Raw genomic sequence first — 20,691 nt, forward strand, 5'->3', positions numbered from 1 at the left:
AAACAAAACAAAACAAAACAAAACATCACATAGTGATAATTCTGATACAGGTGAAAATCATGCTGGAAGGTCCACAGTGAGGCAACGCAACATGCAGCAATTTAGGGAGAACATGTGAGAGATGATTATTCATAAACAGCAGCAACGGTGTATCTTTCTAAATCCTCTCCTGAACAGGAAGCATTGTCTGGTCAAAAACAAATACTGATTTTGAAACTCTTACCTATATCTACCATATCTTTGGCCCATCGTTCCCAGAATTCATTTGAATTTGAGGACCAGTACAAGCCATCCAGCAAATTCCTAGTAAAGATGTTTGTCCAAAGACCTGCAAGTCAAACCACATGGGAAAAATACTGCACCGCTGTATGTTAATCACTGACTATTACAAGTATCCATGCTACATATTATTGGCCCACCTGAACTGACCCTGTCATGACACAGCTTAAGCAGTAGGTGTCACAGAGTTCAAACATAATGGTGTCAGCACTTCAGTGCTCTTTCTCAAGAGATAACTACACAAGACCACTCACCATATAGTACAGAGTAACAAAATAAGAGGTATCAGTCACCCAAACGATGTTTTAGAGTGTTTACCGTGTACTTGTGAAAGAAAGCTGGCTTTGAAAGCATGGTGAAGCCATAGAAGCAAAAGTTCCTTCTTTAAACAGATCTATTCTTTAAATTTATCTAAGACCCATTTTTCCCTTTCAGGCATGTTCTGTTCCTGTGGAGTTCAACTGGTCCAGGATCAAAATAGAATTGGCTCCACATGTGAGTCTGCTTTTGGAGAAGAACGAACTATCCTTTGTCATTAAGCCCCATGCCAGGTACTCATGTGAGGAACAAATTCAATCTCTAGCAGACTTCACAGTGAGAGAAATACGATTTTTGTCTCCACTGGACCCTTGCTTTTGGTATCAAAAGCTAAAATTCTTACAAGGATTTAAAATCTGCTTGGCGCAGATGGATTCCTCTGACTAGCTGCTTTTCGCCCTTCACTTTTAGAGGCAGAACAGCCAGTCAAAGCAGTTGTTGGAGGTTAAAAGGGCTTCCTTCATCCTTAGGGGCAGGGAAGATTAGTGACACCATTCTCAACCCACAAAGCTCAGATGGTTCTGACCTTTGTGGGTTGTTCTAGATGAGTTATATTTTATTTTCAGCTCCTTCCAATTCTACCCCAGCAATGCATTGTCTAGAAATATAGTTGATGAAGCTGAAGAGTTGATGACTGGTCAGGGAAGAAAGGCTTATTATTTCCTCAACTTACCTTCTCCACCTTCTTGTTTGGTTCAGAAAATGGGAAGGGGAGCCATGCTGCGACTTTCCCAAATCTGCCCAGGTTAAAAGGGAGGACAGGAGGAAAGAAGCTTTACAAAGAGCAGAAGTGTACAAAAGGGGTAAAAAGCCCATTGAATCAAGACCTGGAGCAGACCTGCTGGCAAGGAGTGTTGTACACAGACCAGCAGCTAGCTAGTACCATGCTTTCTACCATGTTGTGATTAACTATATTGCACTGTTAGGTCACCTTCCAGATAGCAGATCCGAGATTCTGGCAGCTTCTTCACTCGCCTTCCCATGAAGAACTCACTGTCAAAATATTCTGAACGAATGGAGGCTCCGTATTTTGGTATGGCCACCTCGTAAGGAGAGAATTCCGCCCACTCTACAAGAGAATTGACACATGGCATGTTTACTGTAATAAAAATAAGAAAACAAAACCTTCCCCTGTGGATAAAGCTATCCACAAGCTCCATGGATCTTGCTTGTCTCAACAGCTCTGTACTATCAGTAGCTTTGTATTGCAAACTACACTTTCTAGTCCCGTACAAACTGAGAGATAATTTGCATACAAAAGGAACTAGCTTTTTCACCTCAGAAAGAGTCTAATGTTAGCTCCAAAAGCTTAGATATATATTTCTATATAAAGATTCTGGGATTCCACTTGCCTCTAAATCAAGAGCATCAAATGTACAACATGCAAGTGTGATCCAACCTGCAAGGAATGACTGGCATGAAACCTCTACTAACCCAAACCTGTCCGTCTACATGATACAACAAAGCAGCCTGAAGACACATCAGCTCCAAACTAGAAAGTATCACAGCGTGGGCATGGCCATGCAGTTTCCTGACTCAAGCTGCCCTGTACAGGTATTGCAGTAGAACAGTAGCTATAAATCTAACCAAATGTAAGTACTAACTGTTTTTTCTTTCCAGTATCTGCTCATTTTAATACCTTTTGTTGAATGTAGCCTGTGTCCCTCTAAAGGGTGTCATATCACACCCATGACAGCAATCATACTCCACTCCATTTTCATACCCTCATCAGTGTAGTATTTAGGGAAGCGACAATTACATTTCACAGCACCTCTATAAACTAAGGAACCATCAAAGCCATTTAATAGGTGTGGAACTGAGGCAGAAAAAGATCACACGATTTGCCTACACTCACTCACAATGTCTGTGGCAAAACTAGAACTTCAGCCCAGATCTTCAGAAATGCCCTGTTTGTGCCTGAGAATGTTATCCAGCAGATCTCCTCTTTCTAATCAACACCCAGCAGTTTGCAAAAAAGACAAACATTTTATTAAAAGATGAATACTGAGTCAGGGTAAGCAACAGATGTATTCCCCTTTTATTCTCCACACATGCACCCTCCCTCCATATTCTCTTTAGTCCCTACTCAAACTCAGAAGAAACTCTAGGAATACTTACCTCTAAATTTGAAAGTACTGAACTTTTCCTCTTTCACATTGAGGACCGCATAGAAGGGCAATGGGTTTTGTCCATGCTCCAATGCCTTGCGCTGGTCTGTGAGTTTGTACTTTCTTGGCTAACCGAAGAGATAAAAAAAATCACAGTAAACCTCTGGAAGAGCATAAGGCAAAAACACTGACACAATCTACCTGAGTACAGATAGATAACAGATGTTTTACAACCCAGAGGAATCTGTGAGTCACATTTTTATAATTCCTCTTAATATAATTTTACATATTCCTTCATGTTCCTGCACTTTCCTTCCTGGTTGCCTTTTTGATACCTAGTAACCTCTTCATTAATATCTAAGTGCCTTGATTGCGTCCCACAGATCTTTACTAAGGCTGAGACTAACGTTCACATGAGGACAGATTACTCTAACTCTGAAGTGTGCAACCAGAAACAGACTTTAAAAGACCTGACTTTTTGGGGGGGGTTGCTCAGTTCTTTCTGAAAGTTTGCCTACTGAAGTTGCTAGCTGTTGGGCATCCTAGTACAGAGACACCTTCAAACCATTAGCTACCCTGGAAAATCCTGGCTACAAGATCCTCTGTCATTGTTTACAAATCACACTGGGATGCCTCAGTCACTTTGGATTTGTTCCACACATTACGTCATGCCCTCAAATAGTAAAGCTCTAAAGAAAATGAGTGGATGTTTCCCAAATGCGTGGCAGGACCATGTACGTACCCGTTCATGTAAGAACATTTCCTGAACAAGTGACCACAGAGTTGTAAAAGATGACACATGTCCTGCTTTTGCCCTTTCAGCGAGTTCCTTGTGATAATACTTCAGATGCTCTATAGACATAAGGTTGAGCTTGCATTTTGTCACTTGTTCTTTTACTGCCTTAAGCGGCCCCTCCAGAGTCTTCTGTGACCAGTCGGCATGCTCATACAGGTCTGCTAGTGTCCTAAAGAACAGAAACGTGAGAAAATCATCCACTTATTTGGATGCTTTTGGAAAATTACTATATTTACCCAAACACTTTCATCAAAGAAGAGAATCAGCAAGCCTAAACTGAAGTTATGATCGAGAGCCAACAGCTTTACCAGGGAATTACGTTCATTTATTAACAATGTAAGACTTTGAAAGAGATGCATCTCTCTCACTGTGTGGAAATGTAGTGTCACAGTAATTTCAAATACAAATCTCATTTTCTATACGCACCATGTTGAGCCAGAAGCCCCGGTGACATAGGTTACACAGTCCAACAGATTTAGCTTCTGAAGAGCTAAGAGGTGGCCAAACATAGCTGACATTGCTCTGAGGCCTCCGCCTGTTGCCATAACAGCTATTACTGGGACCTGTTCAAAACATAAGTATTATCTTCAAAAAGTTACTCACTTGCCTACTTGGAAAAGTCTAATTACAGCTCTTATAATTTCCTCAGCAGACTTCACTGGAGGACAATGAAATCAAATCAACATTCAGCCAATCTTTACAAGTACCTTCTTTAAATTAACCTCCAGATGCTCAGTGGATACCCTTAACCCCAAAGCTTGGATGAGTTTAAATATGCAGTGATTTTAACTTCCCTTCCTGCCCTCGTTCTTTATAATTGGAATTGCAATGATTAATAACAGATAATGATATGATTTTATTATAAATAACACAAATGCAATAAATTGCAGAAATTGCAATAAATGTAATTAAGTATGGATTCAAGGAAGTCCCAAGAAGAGTTCAGAAAAAATATATTAAGCAAACAAAATGATTCTTTGGACATCATCCATTCAACAACTATAATTCCAGCAAGAAAATAAATGTTCATTTAAAAATTCACCCTGGATCTTGGCAACAAAACATACTTCAGCTGGAGCTTGTTATAAAATGTTCTTTCTCCATCCTAAAGCATTTTGACTTTTTGTGAAAAGAGTACTGAAAATGAAAAAAAAAGGTAAGCCTAAAGAAGGGACATTACAATGATTTCATAAATATGTATGTGAGGTGAATTTCAAATATTCCTGTTTTCCTACTTGGTTTGGGTTGTCTGGCTGGACTGTGTCTAAAACAATGTACCAAGGCCTCACATCTTGCTGACCCGCTGCATCACACTGTTGGAAACTCTGGCTTTGAAGAGTGGTATATTATGTCCTCGGGAATTTGACCCATTGAAAAGAATGGAGGCATAAATAGCTGAGCTGAAATTTTAGATGAGTATGGGGTATGCCACACTGAGAACTTCTGTTCTGCTGCCATTCAAATCAATGGGCTTGTCATCAACATGCAAAAACTACTAGGAATTTTGTGGGGAGTTGTGCCAATCCTAATTCAATAGACCCACACCCCATGCTTGGATTCCAATTCACAGACCTCGTGTCCATGCAGATCTCTTTCCAGATGAAGAACCCTTTTCAGGGCACTGGCAACCACTCTCCTCCTTTTTTGCAAGAATTCTTGCTCTTCTCGGCACAGATCATATCCTAAACGCACGTCTAGTTTTTCTGTGCTGAAACATAAAAATCCAGAGGCACAGGACTGGTGTTTAAAATGCATATGGATGTATTTTCAGCAACTGCAGTCTATTAAATATCATAAAAAAACATGATTCACTGCTCAGATTTAGAGACAGAAATGCAGCTTCCAGTTTCAAAGAAATCAACTGCTTTGCTTCTACGTGGTCTCTGTATGTTCTGATGTTTCAGTGTAAGTTTTACTGCCAGCTAAGGATAGCAAATTTGAAAAAAGAAAGGCTTCTTTGTGTCTTTCAGTAGCTTTGTAAGCTGAATCCTTTCTATTTCTTCTTCATATAATTTCTGAGCAAAGGGTGACTTGAACCTAACAAGGTCTTTCATGGGGATTTGTATCACAGATTTATACAGAAACAGTACAATGAAAGAGATACTCAAATAATTGTGGTTTATTTGTTGTTTGTCTCATTATTTTACAGTGTAACATTTTGTCTTCCCTAGCTTGTGCTTCTTTCTATTGGTATCACCAGAGCCACAAATCTATTTTCTTAAGAATAGCTGTGTGGTTTGAGTAATAATATGGACTCTGGATGTTCTTCTTATTTCAAATTCCCTTTTCCTTCTGCCTTCTTCCCGCTTCTGTCTCCCTTTTGAAGAAGCCTCCAATCTCAGTCTTTGGTTCTTTGACACCAAGGACACTCAGTGACTAAGTTCCTCACTGTTTGAAATTCTCATAAATTTTTTTTTGCATCTTGGCGTGACTCTTTTGCCCCGAGGACATTTAACTTTGATCTGTTGTGCTGACTCTATTGGTGACTTAACTATTGTTATATTTTGCCCCTAGTCTTGTGCATTCCTTGTATCTAAATAAAGGATACTTTGTTCTAGAATTCACAGTTCAACGAGCAATAAAATCTTCAGAGAAAAAAATAGTCCTCTTACCAATCATTTAGCTGGAGGTACAACTGCAGTGGCACATTCTGTAAACAAAGAAATGAGAGCAGGAACGTGAATGACTGGGAAGAAGAGAAGTTTTGAAATCCCGATTTTCAGTGCCTCCTGGCATGCCCCACCACTCCCACCCTGCATACAGTTTTTTGGAAAACTGTAGCGGGAAAGAGAAGGAAAGCAACTAAACACCAAACGTATTCTACAGAGAAGCGAAAGAGGCAGAAGGAGTCAAAGTGGCTACATGACCGGGCTGTGAAACAGGATTTCTTCCTCACTGTGAATATACCTCCACGAACCATCCTAACCCAGCAGCAGTAGCACATTGCCACCCTCCTATTTTTGCGGATGAAGAACAGCAGCCAGATAAAGACAGTGATAGAAGAGGAAATACAAATCACCACATCCTTCCAAAAACCTACTGGAGGTAAAAGAGAGTCCAAACAGAGGGGTGGGGAATCACTAGTGGTGAGACAGACATTCATTCTCCCTTCTCTTTACGGGAAAGGCTGCTGAGAAATTCTTCTCCTCCTATTTTTGCCTCTCATTTGCTGCAATTTGTCTGGCTGTTGTTAACAGATTCATCTGGCCACACAGCAGCATTACTACTGCTTTTAAAGCAACTTAGAGTCGTATCCCTCCACCAGTTACCATCCTGACTGTACGCATAGAAGAATGTGACAGAATTGTTCTCTGAGGCTAAGATTCAACTCATCTAACTTTAGCCATCTAAAATTTAGGTATATAGACTGAGCTAGCCACCCAGGCTTGATAAAGAGCAGTGGGGCATCCCAAAGCCCTGTTAGGGGTATTGAATATTCTCCTTTAACTGTGTAAAGACAGCAGAGGTTGGTCCTAAATGCATCTAAAACTGGCCAGGATGAATTCCCAATTATTGATTTTATTGACAGAAAATTGATATTTCTCTGAGAAAACTAATCTTTTTCACAGAAAACTTGTATTTGGACAAAATTCTCACTCAGACTTACTAATTGATTTTTTTTTAAAATGTTATGGTGTTAAATACTGAGGGTTACTCTACTTTTCTCTCCAAAAGATCACATAAATGGTGAAGCACTTACATGTCTTACAGGCAGGGTTACTTTCACTTTATGTCCAACAGGCAGAAATTTCAGCGGTACTGTTAAGGTGTCACTTAAATTGCTACTGTCATCTTCCTTATCAGAAACTTTCTACAGAGAACAAAAAACATAGGTTTTATTCACGGAATAGAAACAATCCAGTTCTTTACTGTTCTGGCGACACTGGAAATAAGCAGGCAGTATGAACAGCGGTATTGTATAGTGCCCATTACCTGCAGCCTGACTTTTAGAACTGGTTCCCAAGCCTTCACACAATGGAAGTAGAAAGTATCTGTGTCCTCCGTAGTTTTGTGTGTTCTCTCATGAGATGCAGGCACCATAAGCACGAGATTTTTACCCTCTAGTGAAAACAGATTTGTTTAGAGAATAATACCACTATTTGGGCAAAATAGCTAACAAAGTGGCAAACTTTCTGCTGGAGCCATTCTCTGTGGTAACTCCTCCGTAAGCTGCCACCTGGCAGGTCTCCTACAGCACGGGGACTGGTACTCCTGCCTTTACCCCACAGCTTGGAGTGCGCCCAGAGTCAGCACTCTCTCATACTTCCACCAGCAAAGTTTACTGTGTCCAAACTTGAGAGCTTCAAGGAAAAGACACAGAGGTCAGCGTTACAACTAGAGGCAGTTCAGGGACTTTCACTGTATTACATTTTATTGTCTTTAGAACATTCTTAGTCGTCTCTGTACCCTAAAGTGCCTCCATCTGGGTCTGAATGACTATGATAGGGTTGATTTGGTCAACTCCTCGCTTCACAGAGAAATGGGCATACCTTTCAAATATTTCCTGCTTTCATTAATGTCCACTTGCACTTCCAAGCAGCAAACCTCACGGGACTGTAAAAGACGGGGTGGAAAAGTGTGAAGATAGCAAATGCCACATCTGCAGCAAATAATGAAACATCTAGGTATAATACAGAGCCAAATAAACTGGTCTCAGTGCTGGAAACCATCCAGCTGCACAAGGGTAAATTCAGAGGTCATCATCCCAGAACAGTAGCCCAGTTACACTGCTTCAGAACTAGCTTGTCCATACCGTGGTGCATTGCCAGAGGATGTTATACCCATTCAAGTTATCCCAAAATCGGGAAACCCTGTACAACACACTGCTGCCCAAACAGCTACAAATATATCTGATAATTATTTAGGAAGGGTGGGGGAAAACACCTGATGATGAGTTTCTGTGTATTGTGGCAGTGATTCGTCTACAAGGCATCTTCTTGCTGGTCCTGATGTAGGGAGATCACGGATTTATTCCACCCTACCCTCCACCTGAGTCATTCCAGTTCACCTTTAATAACTCATGCCAGGACAGTTTTCCAAGCCATTTCAGGAACAACGCATGCCAATCATTACAGCTCTCATGCCTCACACAGAAAATGAGGGGGAAAGAACAGAATACGTGTTACTTTGCCTCAGGGGTATTAAAGGCTAGCATCTGGAAATCATGTGCAGGCTTGGAGTGGTTGGCATGAAGTACTTTGTACTCCTTAGCTGCTGGGCCAGCCCAAAGAGATAGGTAATGCACCACATGCTGACTCATACCAAAAGAGGACTCTATGTTTCAACGACTAAAATAACTCTTTATTAAAAAACTCATTTCCCAAAAAGCTGTTACGTTAGATAACCTTCCAGTCACAAGCACACTGAATACTCACTGTTGCCTTCTACAGTCTCATCCCTTTTATAACCTTTGTTTTTCCTGCCAAGTGCCATACTGTATTATATGAAACACAAGCAGTTTTCATTTTGAACACCAACAAATATGGGGTTCTGCAACATTAACAAACCACAGCTGGGCAAAATCTTCACATCTGTAATACCTGAGGACTTCAAGAAACACAGCTTCTATTTTTGCATGGAGAGGGCAACAGTTAAGCCATAACGAATGGGAATCGTCCCACATCTTTCACTTTATAATGCACACCATGCTCTTATCTATCATGGTAGCTTCTGTTCTCTCTATAAAATGTCAGATGGCTGGGGAGAAGAGGAGAGAATCAAAATAAGGACGAGTCACTCCAAGCTAAATTCATACGTGAACCTTACCACTAGGACATCATTGGTAATGAGGTGCTCTGGAGGGCCAGGACTGAAAAGACAGAATGAAAAAACAAACAAACAAAAGCTGTGTGAGCATCTGGTATGTTTTTAAAAATAGTAGTTTTATGACCTTTTCTGCTTAAAATTGAATATAGTTATGTCAGTATCACAATTTGTTTTCTAAAAGGCGTAATACATGATCACCTGCTAAGCACATGAACCAAAATGTAGTAGCCAAACAAGAAGAAAAGCAGGAGAGCCCATAAAAATACCAATGCTTGAAACTATATGCTAAGATACAGCAGAACAAAGACATATTGGTCTGTGTGGAATCACGTCCTCCTATTAACGAATGACCATATGACTTGGGGAAAGCAAAGACTACTATTAATGTATTCTGCAAATACTTATTAGGAAAGACATTTCTGACTGTTCCAGATTATAATTTACAACTGATCACAAATGAACAGCAAATAAGAATTAGCTCCCACTGTGCTATATGTATGACTGGAAAACACAGAGGTAAGTAATAAAAAGCCTTTGTCCCAGATGTTTTACCTTGTAAGACCTAGATTTGTCACTGAATGGATGTAGTTATTTAATATTATGAGTAACCTATAGAGTCTACTAACAGCATCTCTCATTAAGGCCAATACTCCAACATCACTGTGTTACAAACATTCATAAGTGCTTTCATATATCTGAAAGGACCATTAAAGTTACGTAGTATGTAATCTTTGACTTTCTGCAAAGTCCAGGGTATTTTACCAAGCACCACTTCCAGCCTTAAAACTTCTATTTCAGGTGCAGAATGTATGTAAATGTAAATAACTAGGTCTGACTTCCACGAATGGAGAATCCCCTACATGCCTTATAACTTGAATGGTGGAAGATGTTCCTCTTATTTCTAGTCTGAATCTACTCAGTCCAGTTTCCAAGCACGGCATATCATTCTGTCCTTTTTATATATCTGTCTGTGATTGCTTCCACCTTTGCAGGAAATGCTTATACATCTCTTAAGGTATCTCTCATAGGTAAATTAAATAGATTTTCTTGAGTTTCACTGTGGGAGGAATTAATCAAGAACACCAGTGATTTTCTTCTGCAGCTCTTCCATGTTTAAGAATAAGACGCTTTATTTACAGTTCCTTCTTCTAATCATGCAGTTAGTCAGTTTTGACTGGACTATATTCCTTTTTTTAGTAATGCTAAGCTCAAATATGCCAGAACGTGTAGTTTAGGTGTTTTTTTCAACCAAACCTGTGATAGCATTTAAAAGAGAGATAAAGTTTGTCTTATGGGATTTGTTCTCCTCCAGACAATGTTGATTACCACTTTGAGAGGGATGGTCTTCATTTTATTTTTTGTTCACTGTATGTTTTTTCAGTTTAACTAAGCTATCACCTAATGGGTGACTTTTCTAATACTATCTACATAACTGTATGTATACATCATGATAATAATACAAGACAAGTTTTCTGGTCTTTTAGAAACACCACAGTGTTCTAGGCATTGTTCAATTAATACTAACAACTTGAAGAGCACCTCTGTTAAATTTTACATGCATCTTGTGGACAAGTTATCACATTGTGCCAATGTTACTACGTTTCCACAATCAGAATATACATGTAGAACAGAAGGTAAGATTTGTATGAAATACCCTGAAAGGCAGAATTAGCTGGGGAAGTTAAGGTAAAAGAAGTTTGAAACAGTAATTTCGGCTCACTGGTGGGAGGAAGAGCTGGAAGAAGTTCCTCTTTCTCTGAAATATTATTGCTCCCTGGCAGATCTATACCTTTCAGCTTTGGAATTTTACTCACATTCTTTCCATCCAGAATTCCACTTCCAAACTTTCCCATTTCTTAACGCACGTCTCTTTCTAAAAAGAAAAGGGCAAAATAAATACGGATTACTGGAGGCTGCAAGACTTTGGCAGTATAGACACATCTAAAAAGCACTTCCATGGCTGACATCTCTTCCGTTAATGTTACCAAAAAAAGCTGTGTATTACCTCTTTCCAAAGCTGAGATTGCAATGGAAACTACAGCGTTGGGAAGATTAATATTCTCCCATTGTAGGATATGTAGAATTATACATATTTCCAAAGATACAATCAGAGGGGGAAAGCTTGACTGAAATAGAAATATAATGGCTTTCTGCAAAGATGGTGTGCATGGGGGGAAAGGCATTGAAGCCCAGCAACAAATGTGACTAACGCCAGTGTCGTTTCCATGTACAAACCATTAAAATCACATTCACACTCAATCCAGCAGAGATGAAGTAGGCAAGAGTACTCTGGACTGAGATGGTTCTTGAATCATTATATTTCCCAGTGACTCACCCACTGGCTGAGAAGTGCATGGCACCAGCCTGCAGAGTCACTAGGAAGATCCATGTTAACAGCTTTCAGTGTTTAGGGAAGCAGTTGTTCTTTCGGGTATGGACTGTCTCCTTCCTGCAATGAGCATGTAGCAATACCTCGGCCACAGCTCAGACAAGCCCATGAGTTGTCACAGACCTACCCCAGCTTTGTTCTCCTTTTTATGGGCTTATTAACATAATATCAAAGATCTTAGGAGAACAGGCATCCTTTTACTATGGGCTAGAGAAACCTGAATCACCTAGAAGGAAACCCAGCATGAATACCAATAGCAGAAGCCTGAAAGAATCATTTAATTCAAGTGGTGAGTGGATTATCTTCACGTTTTTAATAAAAGTTGCCATTTAAGAGGAAATGTCCTCTCAGCATGGCAAAAGTGGAATAAAGCCAAAAGCTAAGAAAGTTATTTATTTGGATTACAAAAGATAAAAATGACTATTTACGGATGCTAGCTATTAACATATTTTGCCCCCACAGAGATGGTAGGCATAAGAGAGAGGCGGCTTCATTTTCTGAATCTGTGAAGAGATTAATGAAGTCACAAAAATCCAGCACAATGATATCTGGTTTGATGCAATATTGATAATGATACCAATACATATGGATATCTGTTTATGCAGACCCAAACCTCACTTAACATGGAAGCCAATGTGGACAATAAGGTCTTGCTGATCTCTCTGTGTGTTTCCAGTCCTTACCTCTGATTTCAAAGCAAATGTCTCACGGAGTGTCTCTCCGGGTCTGATTCTAGCAACATTAAAAAGAACTGTGAACTGCATGTCATCTTTGGTGAGTGGGTCTTCATCACACACTGCCAATTCTAAAATGTTCTGGTAGTAGAAGAAAATAAATAAGAACTCTTACTGAGCTGCTATTACACAGAAATAAAAAAATGGTTATAGACTTTTGCAGCTGATTGACTAGCACAGTGGTAAGAATAAAGAAACCTGTGCTTTCCTTCAGGAGTTTGCTAATGTGGAACACTGTCATTAAACCCAACCTTGGGAAACTTATCATGGAATAGAAGACAACTACCTATAACAGAGAGCTCCCACTATCCTGAGACAGAAAAGATGTCAGTGCTCTGCACCACACTGATAACCTGCCCAAAGAACACACTCAGTTTCTTCGTCTCCAAAGTTCTCTTAACTACGCAGCTTAGGGTAGGATTAAATTTGCTGTCTACTCCACAGCAACTCCTCCACCCCTCCCTTACAACCAGTAGAGGGAAAGCTCTTTCTAAATTAACCATCCAAAACAGCCCAGATGAAGCTTGCTGCAGCAGTACTTACTTCTCTCAGGTGACAACAAAGGGAGTCTGGACTAGCTCAGATGTAGGCATTTATATCACCGATGTCTATAACTAGCTGAGGGGAACACTACTCCATATGTCTGCTGTTTTGGGCTAACCTGGCAGTTGCAAATTCTGTTACACAAGCATTTAGCACAGTTGATCAACAGGGTGTCAACTGAGGATTCCCAGCTATTCAAAATGGTGAAATTTTTTTTACTACCTCAACTTCTCTCTGGATCCTAAAGTAGAAAGTCTCATTCCAGACAGGGTTGTCAGAATTCTTGATGGTTTTGGTCTGAAGCTTTCCATTCAAAGCAGATGGCAGCCACAAGCGCACATAGCAGTCTGATGCAGTCACTGCAGCAGAAAAAAATTAAAAACCCAATGCCAATATTATAGATCAAAAGTAGGGCAAGGCCATGATTCTGGGCACTAATAAATACTACTTTTTTTTTAATAAGTAAAGAGACCATTGGTTGGAAGCAACCAAGGAAAACTATCTTGGTATACTAATACCTGGGTAACTAGAAATTGCAAATGTACACATGCACAAAGTACACTAAGAGCCGTGTTTCCCGTGTGAAGAGAAAGGTATAAAAGACCCCACTGACCATTCATCAGGCATATTCCCTACAATTCCAGTCACCTGTGTTTAAAAAAGTTTAACTGAAACCAGAGCTAGTTCCAAAAAGGGCTGTTAGGATGATTACAGGAAAGAAGAACGTATATTACAGAGAAGATCAGAGGAGACTGGCTTGCTCAGTCCAGCAACACAAACATGCGGAGGGGTCATGACGGCTGTCTAGAAGGGTTAGGTACTAGAGAAGACCTGTTGCAGCTAAAGGCCGGTGTGGGCCCCAGAACACAAGGGCACAAGCGAGTCCAAAATCTTCATCTCACTTCCAGCCTACATCTACTCCTTATGGTTAGTGCAGTCAGTGCCTCGAGCAGCCGTCCTTTGGGAAGAGCCAGGGTGGGAAAGTGCATTTACTTTGTGAAGCTTGACAACGGTGTGATAGGAAATCTCCAAGGTGATGTCTTTCAGAGCTGGAGTCTGGACTTGACTGAAGATTTCTACTGCAGCCCGAGATGCCTAAATACTTCAGACTGGTATCAAGCAGTGAATAACATTGCCCCGCAAGGTTTTGGCAGGAAAGTGGAACTGCCCCTTCAATAGAGTAGATAGAAGAGGTCATTGAAACTCAGAAATACAGGCCTTGTCACACTACCACCTTTCTAGTGTCCACCTCTGGGTGCTGCTATGTGATATCTGCCACAGGAGTACAGGAAGCCCTTCGGCAGGCAGTTACTCGACCAGCACGGGATTCACCCCCTCTGGTCTCCCTCGCATGAGGGCTTGGCCGAGGTCATGCTCCGCCCTGCACGGCGAGACGCGCATGGTCTCAGCTGTAACTCAAGTAACTCACTGCAAAGTGACGCTTTTTTGGCTGAACATGTCGTTTTTCACTAGAGGAATACACAGGCCAGAGGTTTCAAGAGTGTGTGAAAAGGCAGCTCAAGGTCTCTGTCCTGCCTGAGGAACCCATGGGGGACCCCTCCAAAAATGGCAGCTGAACGGCTGGTCCATAGTACACCTTGAGAAGGAGCCATAGGAGGCTGTGAGGGTGAGATAATGAGTTAAAGAAAGCTGAATACAAAAGTACACAGAAAAGTCTGTTTTGCCTGCACGTTCAGCGTGTGCCTAGGGCTGGATCTGTAGAGGCCCTCCTTAACCAGAAACCATCAATATAATTTAACATGACTGGTCATCTGAGGACAGCAAATACCCCAAATGATACTGTATTTTTGAAATTCTTAAATTTACTTTTGATTATCATGTATAATTGATACATTTCAATAAAACATTCCTAAGTACGTGGCCTGTGTGGCAAAATTCCAGTCCATTATATGATTTATACCCATTACAACCATCAAAAAGAAACAACTCCAAGCAGATTTACAGATTGCCCTCACAAGGTCTACCTTCCCTTATTGGCCCAGAAAACTCATCTGGGAGTCTTGTTTTTCACCAGTTCCCTGAAATGCCACTAGATATGTCCTCCAATATAATGATACCTCAGGCATTTGATCTAATTATAGCCCCAGCATTAGTACTTCTATTGCTCTGCTTTATGTACGTTGCTTGTATACTTTCAGAACTTAGGAACATTGCTCACTGCGTAAACTCTGGAAGTGACTAAAAACACAATCAAACCACAACTCACACAGGTCTCTCGACTTGATGTTCTTGGCTTGTATGATTCTTACAGAAAGCATGTGGATGGGGCAAAACTGCATCTGCAGAGAAAACAAACGCAATTAGTTTTATCAGCTCAGAATACAAAAATCTTATGTATTTTGAATAGGACAGTCTGTCCTTGCTGTTTGTCTGTTTGAAATGAGGGGACCACCTCCAGTGGAAGTACACCACGCTAAGACGATAGCACGATTGCACACTGGGCTATTTGCTAAGCAGCTTGAGTAAATGAAGACAGAGAAAGAAAACACAGACTCAGAGAATGGTATGGAAAGCTTCTGTAGTCACCCTAAAGGTGCCTGTTTTCATACAGCTTGATGTATGCATGGCCGTGGTGATGGTTGTACTGCCAATCTGCTGAGGGTCCTCTGCCACAGGTGGGTCAATAGTGGGCCTTTGGAAGGCAATCCTAGGAACTTGCAGCTGCCTGCCTGGGTCCCGGCACAGCACTGACGCTGGTCCAGGACATGGCAGTTACCACAGTGCTTTAAAAGCTTCTGACTTTGTATCCCAACTAGGACCAAATTTTCATGACGCCCGTAAGTAGGCCAAGCTCGCCAAAAGGCACCTACGGGAATGCACTACTGACTTCGAGTGAATGGACCACAGACCCAGCAGAGACCCTTCAGATGAAGAAAAAAGTGCCCTGCTTTGGAGGCATAAAATCACAGAATCCCACATCATCAGGTATCTTGAAAATACTTAATGGGAATAGAACCACTTCCCTTCCAGACATGAGATTTTTTTCTATCATAGGCAAGCTATCATTGTAACGCCTGTTTCAAGTTACTTCTTCCTAACTCTAAGAAAGAATTAAGCTTCCCAACCTAAGCTGGTCAGAAAGTATTTGTCCTTTTTCAACGACATTCCGATAAGCCTGAAAAAAGGCACATATACAGACACATGACAATTTTAATACTGAAAGCAGGAAAATATTTCTTTCTTTTTTCAAATTGGAACATTTATATTTCTTTTTCATGTTCTTTTGAGTGTTTATCTATTTTTTTGCATATTAGCATGGCAATAATAAGCAATAATAACATACGGTCCTGCTACTACTAATAAATTAAAACAGGGCCACACCATGATGGAACTGTTCCATTGGTTTGAATGGCAGCTTAAACTACACACTTGACTGAAACATCGTATCTATTTGTCGAAATGAGAGTATCCCTGTATTACACTGTAACAAAATAATTTGACAATTTTATTTTGAAAGGTAGCACCAGGATTAAATTTCCTGACACTGAAATTATTAACTTTGGAGGCACAAGGAGCTGGGGAAGGAGGAACTTCTCCATAGAAGGAGTCACTCCCTTTTAAAATGGGGTGGGACTACAGGACACGTTTATTAGAGATGAGAATAGCCTTCATTCAGTTTCATTCAGTTTTGTTTAGAGGTAAACTATGTTACATCAAATGTATACCGTTTGAACTGTGAATTAGCACGTTCAAATAAAGGCTGAATATTAAATTTTATGATGTCACCTTTAAAGTTTCACCCTTTTAAAATTCAGATTAATATTCAAGAGTCACCCTGAGCAGAGAAACCCTGTTGTTAAACCTACAAAATCACAGATTACTCTGTCTCTTGGCCTCTTAATGGTTGATTGAAACACTTTTTGTATAAAAATGCAAGATGTATTTGTTCTTGTGTGACAAGAATCATTTTTATTATGTTTTCTTCCAATTTGAAACTGACATATTTAAAACCTTCTGAGTTTAATGCACTATGGACATCACAAGTTCCAGTTAGGTCACTTCCATATTATTCCAGTTGCCCACTGCAAGAATTTGACTTTAATTTTCCTGTGCATATAGTTATTTAACATAGAAGTACCAACTGGAACACTCAGTCAGCATTCCTAGTGGGTTTCATTAACGTGAAATATTGGATTATGTAGCCAATTACAGGGCTGACTTTTTAATTAATATGTTAATTCTGTGTTATTTTGTAATCAACTTCCCCCTTGCTCAACAGAAGCCCAAACCATTCTCAGAGTCTGCCTTCACTGGAGAAATGGATGTTGGTATACAATTTGCTTTGAACCTTTTGTGATGAAAATTTCATAATTGCTTACAAAAATGTCTGCAGTTCACCATCAGAGTGATAGGTGTCTGTTTTCATCCTCTCCCACTAGAGCCAGAGAGCCTCACTCCTCCTCCCTTCCCCTTCCAACATCAATCACTTCCCTTAAACATGACAACCTCTGCCCGCCAATGGTAATATCATCAAGGATGACAGTTCACTACTTCTGATTTGGTGCAGCTTAGTCCTTGTGTTGTGGCAGGGTAAAAGATAAACAGATTCAGATGGGTAAATGTGGCCATAATAAACCCTATGGGTTGTGCAAATCCCCAGGGGAAGCCAGAAGCCATCCTGCTCCCAAGACTGCAGTTACTCCAGCCTGTGATAACCTTCCAGAATTGGGCTAATTCTTTTTTCATCAGAAAAAGGTGGAGCTAATTTTCAGCCTATTGAGGTCTGATTTGGGTGGTCTAAAATAACAATTTTGCCCAAAAGTGCTGGCGCTCCAAACACCCTTCTAGAAAAAATAGTTGTGGTTACAGATACCATTTGCTATTTTCATAACATGAAGAGCAATATGTAATTTCATGATTAATGCAAATTGATAAGCACAAACACCATATCCAGACAGCTCTTGACAGTCTTGCAACTGTACTGGTCTTGCTCTTTTTAGTTCACTTCCAAGGAAGAACCATAGTTTCCTGCACAAGCACACAGAAGTAACAAAACCCCTCTGTAAATACCCAGAGTCAAAGGTAGCTTTCCCAGAAGTGCATCATTCTATTTTTGCTGGAAAATTAGTAGTGGCACATTGAGGCCAATGACAGAGTGCAGGATTCAGCTACCTGTGTATGTTTGCATTCTAGACAATAACACTCCAGACCAATAAATAGTAGCATGTCCAAAGTCCCAAAGAGTAGGTTAAAAAATGCAAAAAAACCAACCCCAAAACCCGAACTTCCTTTCACTTGATAGCATTTAGCACTAAGCTACATTTCTGTACTCTCAAAGCAAGTTTTGGGCGAGCCATTTCAGGTCTAAAATACAGAAAAGTCAATAACAGGAGATAAAACTAGCATGGCAGAATTGCCACAGCTGTGTCAAACTTTAACAAACTGAAAATTCACATCTGTTGCCAACATCTCACTGATTGTAATAATACACATTTGCTGGCTTACTGTCTGGCTTCCAGAGAATAGTCACATGCCAGTCAGCTTCAAGAGGACACGTAATTCTCCTGTTTATAGGCGGTTAGTCACTTCAAGGTTTCATCCCAAAAAGACAACTTTGAGAGTATGAAATCTTCTCAAAGCTCATTAATAATGAGGAGCCTACCTAGATGGTCTTTGGATGGCAATGAAAGAAGAAAAACCTACCAACAGCTCATATCTTTGATTTCACTCCTTATTGCCCCTCCGTGCTGCTCCTACAACAAGATCTCATGGCTACCTTCACTAGAAAGTTATTGTTCTAGCGGGTGGTTTCTGCAGAGCCGGGCAATCTGGGAACCTCCTCCCATCACCACCTCTTTTTTCTTTTCTTTTTATTTTTGAAAAAAGTCCTTGTTTTGTACATGTTGGAAGGCTGATTGGAATCTCAGCGTTTTGCTCCCCCTGCACCAAACCTAAACAGTTCTCTGAGCGGAGTTATCACCATGGGATAACACCACGTTATATGCAGTTTTATATGAGGAGTCCGCTTTCTGCCTTTTGACATTCTGTAAACAGCTGTAGGATTTATCACTCAGTTTTATTACTCAGTATCTTTCAGACATGAACAATTACTTCCTTTCATGGATTACTTTTTCTTTCTCCAGTGGTGTACTAGAAGCAGTACAATACCTTATGTACAAGATCTCACACCAAATGTAATCATTATGCATATACTAACCACTTATTTTATCTTAGATACTGAGGATTTGGTTCAATTACAACTTGGCAATTTATCAAATCAAGGTTAAAGCTATAAACTTATAAACTATAAAAAAGCTTCATGACCAGCCTGGTTCCAAAGCACTCTCTTCCACATAGATTCTTTAACATCTAATATGGACTGAGTTTATTAGCCCCTCCATCAGTGAGAATACTGCTAGCAATTTGCCCTTCCAACCAGCTGCCTGTTTTCATTAAACTTAGAGGAACGCAAAGTTCTGGTGGGAAAAGCGACTGATTGAAGAAATATGCAAAACCAGGAGAGGGGATAGAAGGAGAGAGCATGACCATGAAACCCTCATTTTCCTTGGGAATCACAATTATCCAAAACCTTGTCATTGGAAGTTGGACAGTTAGTGAGTAAATCTAATTTGCCTTACAAACATTTACTGTAATTTCATGTTGTCACTGATGGATTGTTTCAAGAGTCATTGTGGATTTGGGATGCATCCCCTGTTCATATTCTGTCAGTCACCTCTTTACATGTATGAGTGGGTCCCTTAGGGCTTTGTATTGACAGAATTTCTGAGTATTTTACCACATAAAAATTATTCCGTAGTTCACAAAATAAAACTGCAAAAGAGTGATTATTCTTGTCTGAGCAGAAGAAAAGACCCTGTTACGAATATCAAAAGCATTCCCAGCAAGTTGTAAATTAACGTTGTCCATCACTTCTATGCCAATTTGGTAGCTTTTTTAAACAGCAAAAAATTAACTGGGAGACTTTTAGTAGGTCTTCCTAGATAGATCAAAGTATCCACGCTTTTCTAAACAACTTGCTTTTCTTAATATAAAAGAAAAGAAAAGAAAAAAAAAAGAAAACCACTCTGTTCTGATTTTCGTATCTATTTACCAATTTACACATACTGAAAAATACATTTGCCTGACAGAATGGCAGAGCTACCTGCAGTATTGCATGAATGTCCTTCCTTGGGAACAGAAGCTTTCTGACCTGAAGCTATGCTTGTACTCTAACCTTTTGGCTGTGTTGCCTATTAACCAGGAGTATGTCTATACTCATGGAACAGCAGTTGCAGCATTAGGATGAAATGCAAGAACTTTCGCTGTAATTGAGACTTTCTAGATAAAATTATACCTAAGCTACCTACTCATCTATCAGATCCAGAATTATCTTATTAGATACAACATTGATATTTAAAATTGATAGATAATATTTAGATCTAAGATAGATAGATAGCTCTGGATCTAACAGGTAGATAGATTAGATACAAATTTTATCCAGAAAGTACATTACATTTACAATTTATATTCTTTGGCCTGAGCATCCAATGTTTGAATATTTTTTATCTATCATTTCAGCTATCTGCTCAAGCTCCTGATATTTTCCTGAATCTTTAACTTCACCTGCAAATATTACCATGGCACAAGTATAGTAAGTATTCTCTATTCTTAACAATTAATGATTCTCTATAAACCATAGACATGTAACATTGTTTCTCACTATATTTAAAACCCATGAATGCCCACATTTCTTTTATTTGCTGCAAAATTTTACATAGGGTTTGATATATAAAGAGC

General features: G+C 39.9%; 1 protein-coding gene across 1 annotated transcript in view; it reads right to left on the reverse strand.

Annotated features, from left to right (window-relative positions):
• Window positions 1–223: 223 nt before the first annotated feature.
• The window catches only part of LOC104074814 (cytosolic phospholipase A2 beta-like), a gene marked incomplete at its 3' end in the record, with an annotated part of 65,065 nt that continues 44,597 nt past the window's right edge, over window positions 224–20,691 (reverse strand). The window contains exons 6-20 of the mRNA XM_009575083.1: window positions 15,161–15,233; window positions 13,156–13,292; window positions 12,340–12,471; window positions 11,082–11,140; window positions 9,268–9,310; window positions 7,992–8,055; window positions 7,435–7,562; window positions 7,202–7,312; window positions 6,114–6,151; window positions 5,074–5,209; window positions 3,928–4,064; window positions 3,448–3,670; window positions 2,716–2,833; window positions 1,529–1,666; window positions 224–328 (exon numbers count right to left, since the gene is read on the reverse strand). Of these exons, the coding sequence (XP_009573378.1) occupies window positions 224–328; window positions 1,529–1,666; window positions 2,716–2,833; window positions 3,448–3,670; window positions 3,928–4,064; window positions 5,074–5,209; window positions 6,114–6,151; window positions 7,202–7,312; window positions 7,435–7,562; window positions 7,992–8,055; window positions 9,268–9,310; window positions 11,082–11,140; window positions 12,340–12,471; window positions 13,156–13,292; window positions 15,161–15,233 (1,642 nt within the window). The remainder of the gene's footprint in view (window positions 329–1,528; window positions 1,667–2,715; window positions 2,834–3,447; window positions 3,671–3,927; window positions 4,065–5,073; window positions 5,210–6,113; window positions 6,152–7,201; window positions 7,313–7,434; window positions 7,563–7,991; window positions 8,056–9,267; window positions 9,311–11,081; window positions 11,141–12,339; window positions 12,472–13,155; window positions 13,293–15,160; window positions 15,234–20,691) is intronic.

This window comes from Fulmarus glacialis, unplaced genomic scaffold, assembly GCF_000690835.1.
Source record: "Fulmarus glacialis isolate BGI_N327 unplaced genomic scaffold, ASM69083v1 scaffold4793, whole genome shotgun sequence".
Taxonomy (NCBI): domain Eukaryota; kingdom Metazoa; phylum Chordata; class Aves; order Procellariiformes; family Procellariidae; genus Fulmarus; species Fulmarus glacialis.